The sequence below is a fragment of the Mus pahari genome, chromosome 6 (genome assembly GCF_900095145.1).
Source record: "Mus pahari chromosome 6, PAHARI_EIJ_v1.1, whole genome shotgun sequence".
Taxonomy (NCBI): Eukaryota; Metazoa; Chordata; class Mammalia; order Rodentia; family Muridae; genus Mus; species Mus pahari.
Window position 1 is genome coordinate 66,815,395 of NC_034595.1, and position 3,506 is coordinate 66,818,900.

The 3,506-nt window shown below is 46.3% G+C and overlaps 1 protein-coding gene across 1 annotated transcript in view; it reads right to left on the bottom strand.

The window, feature by feature from the left end:
• Window positions 1-2,628: 2,628 nt before the first annotated feature.
• LOC110323838 (cytochrome P450 4B1) overlaps window positions 2,629-3,506 on the bottom strand; it is a 17,705-nt gene continuing 16,827 nt past the window's right edge. The window contains exon 11 of the mRNA XM_021201199.2: window positions 2,629-3,186. Within this exon, the coding sequence (XP_021056858.1) occupies window positions 3,003-3,186 (184 nt within the window). The 3' untranslated portion in view covers window positions 2,629-3,002. The remainder of the gene's footprint in view (window positions 3,187-3,506) is intronic.

Consider the following 3,506-nt stretch of genomic DNA (forward strand, 5'->3'; position numbering starts at 1 on the left):
ATGTTGAGAGAACACAGAAAAGTAAGAGCCCAGAACCCTGGGTGTCCAGCCAAGGTCTAACCATAGGATTCCAAATGGAGTGATTGTGTAACCAGAAAGTGGCTCTATTACCTAAAAGCAATGAGCAATACTAGCTCAGTTCACCACCTTGTACATTTCCCTACATAATAGACACAAAGAGACATTACACACCCATAACACATTCCACCCACACATGTGCATGACCAAGAACAATGAAGCCTCATTCTGTGTTTGAAAAATCATCAAAATGAAGCACTGGTCATCTGTAATGGCTACCCGTCCCACTGTCCACTCTCTCTCCCCAGGAGGCCCTAATACACACATACACACCATGCACATACACACATGCACATGTACACACACACATCAGAGTTCTTGGCTTTATTCAAACACTCATGTAGAGCTGATATTAATGATGGTGTCTTGATCAAAAGACACCAGAGTCAGGAAGACTCCACTCAAGTTCCTTCTAAATCAGTGTCCCACAAGTTTCTTCCCTTAATATTAAAATTCAGTCACAGCTTCCTACTATCAAAGAGGGGATACCTCCATCCTGTCTATACTACTGAGTGCCAAAGTGCTGAAGATATAAATGTTACAGTTTAGACTCAGGTACCACCCAGAGACACATGATGGTTATCACTGGACAATCACCACCCATGTGATAAACGTTGAAATATTACTACATTTATTCAGAGAACTGTTGGTTAAAATGGGGTCCTGCACCCAGCCCACCACAGGGCTAGGGCTGCTCATGGAGGCAGACATGGGGAGTTTGACTTCATGCAACCCACACAACCATCTGGTGGGTGTCGGGCTGTGAGAAGCTGCAAGACCCCACTCCACGGGGGAGGGAAGCACAATCTGGGGTCCCTGCAAAACTACCATGAGCTGGTTCATAGGTCCTCGGGCCACACAGAGGCCAGGGACAACAGGTTCTAGCTCTTGGACACCACAAACAATTCTGGATGCTGAGAAAGAGCTTAGAATGGGAGTGTTGGCCTGTGGGGCTGACTCTGGCCTGAGGCTAAAGGGAAAAGGGCAAGGGGAAGCGCTCCAGCTGGATCACAGGGACAAGAGTCCTTGGTTTGTTCAGCAGTGGTTTAGGTTGGTGGAAGCCATGTCTGAGAGCAAACTGAGGCCTCCCGATGCAGGCTTTTTAGAGGAAAACCTGCTTTCTTACTCCAGCACAGAGGATCATGATGAGAAGAGGCAGGCCATGGTTTTAAGGCATTTATTGTCATGAAGGGCAGGGGAGCTAAGAGGATGGTAGAGGAAGAGAAAGGCAAAGAGATGGAGAAAGTAGAGAAGTAGAGGCCAGCTATGGCCACGTGGACATAGTGGGGGAGAGAATGTGGAGAAAGGGGGGGCAAGAGGGAAGAGAGAGAGGCAAGGGTAAGAGAATAAGAGTAAGAGAGGGAGTAGTGGGAAAGTAGCCCCTTTTATAGCAGACCAGACCTACCTGGCTGTTGCCAGGTAACTGTGGGGGTGGAATCCAGACAGAATACCAGGGGCTTGGGGCATTGCCCTACCTGACTGATGGCCACAGAATTATGGAAAGCTGGAAACTTGTGTCAGGAGCCTGGTGTCTGGGAGCATGGGCAAGTTCCCTCCATCCTTGCAGCGTTATCTGCTGGGTCTCTGGGTTTTAAACCTAGCTCAACCAGGAAACAGGCTACCTTTCATGGTCCCACAGAGAACTGTTTATCTGTGTGCTAGGACAAAAGAGCAAGTTAGTTACATTAAGGCTTATAGCTAATAGGCACACCATAATGGGACCTTTAGATCCCAGCTTCTAGTGAACAGGGAGGTCTTTAGAGGATTTAGCAAGAATCTTAGAGCAGATCTTCCAAGCTTTGGCCTTCTTCCAATCAGAAAAGAATTGGTATTAGGAAAGGTAGGTGGCACATTCCCCATGATGCCCTAGAGCAGTAGTTCTCAACCTTCCTGGTGCTTTGACCATTTAATACAGTTCCTTATGATGTGGTGTCCCGTCCCTAGCCATAAAATTAATTCATTGCTACCTCATAAATGTATGTTTTCTAGTGTAATGTAAAATCTGTGTTTTCTGATTACTGTTGGTGGCCCCTAAAAATGGGTCATTTCTATCAAAGGGGTCATGACCAACACAGGTGGAAAACCATTGCGCTAAAAACTTTACCAAGTCTCAGGGCTAGAATTCCTGGCTCCTATTTCTGATCCTAGCTTCTGGTGCACTTTTTTCAATATGGGGCCAATTCCAACATTTGATCCTCCTAGTGTAGTGAGCTTAGACCTTGACCCCTAAAGATATAGGTACCCATAGTCATCAAGAAGCTGCTGCAGGGACTGCTAGTTAGGACCTCTAAATCACATATAGGCCCCAACCTGAACTTCACCCCAAAAGTCCTTTTCATCTTCATGCCTTGTCTTATAGAAAAGAGCTTCCTTTTTCCTGGGAAGCCCCCCCTTTAATGTTATAGTACCACCTTCCCTCCAGATACTGTGACTGCCCAGAGCCCTATATAACTGTGAAACACCAACACCAAGAAGTACCACAGGACACATCCCAAGGAAAACATCATGCCAGTAAAAACATCTTTCATATTCTTTGACTTCGGTGGTGGGTGTTTGCTTTTCAAAGTATAATTTATTTTGTACAGATTTAGTTTAAGCAATTTTCCTTCTGTCTATTATATCCCAAATGCACACTGAGATGGTTAAATAAATGCAGTTATGAGAAATAAATGAAGATTCTCAAGGCAGCCAAATGTTCAGCAAATGTTTATGGAGTGAAGGAATGAGATCTAGAGTCCAGGCATTGAATCATTCCACACACATGTTTACAAGAGAAGGTCTTCCAGCATACTTTCCATGTACATGCTTTTATCTCCCAAGCCCCCCACAGGCAGGGATCCACAATGACTCTATATCCAATCCAGGAGGGCAANGTCCCAGGAAAAGCCACAGCCTGTGCTGCCCAGGCCTTGTTCTCCTAANACCTATTTTCCAGACCCAGGGCCCAGTGGCTTCAGGTAGAGGTGGATGCCATTTTTGGAGCGCAAGATCAGCTGGGGAACCTTAATGGGGACCTTTGAGGGATCCGGAGAGAATTCAAAGCGCAGCAAACAGAGGGCTGTGACCACCTTCAACTCGTTCATGGCAAACTGCTGCCCAATGCAGTTCCTGCANCAAGCAACACAGAGAAGCATCAAGCTGTTAGCTAACCAGAGTGACCGAGCTTAGTGATCTTAGAGGCCCACAGAAAACATTAACTCGTTTTGGACACACAATGCCTGGTTGATTTGTTGATGTGGGCTTAAAAAACCCAAATCTTAGGAGCATGGTAAAAAGCCCCAGTGGGTAGCTTCACATTGGGTGCTCTGGCTTGCAGTCTCTCACAGAATGAAAACAGCGGCCACACCCATTTCCTAGGGACAGGGAAAAATAGCAAAAGGGCCCCCTTGTCACAGATCACTCCAAGATGATGCCCTCACACACACACA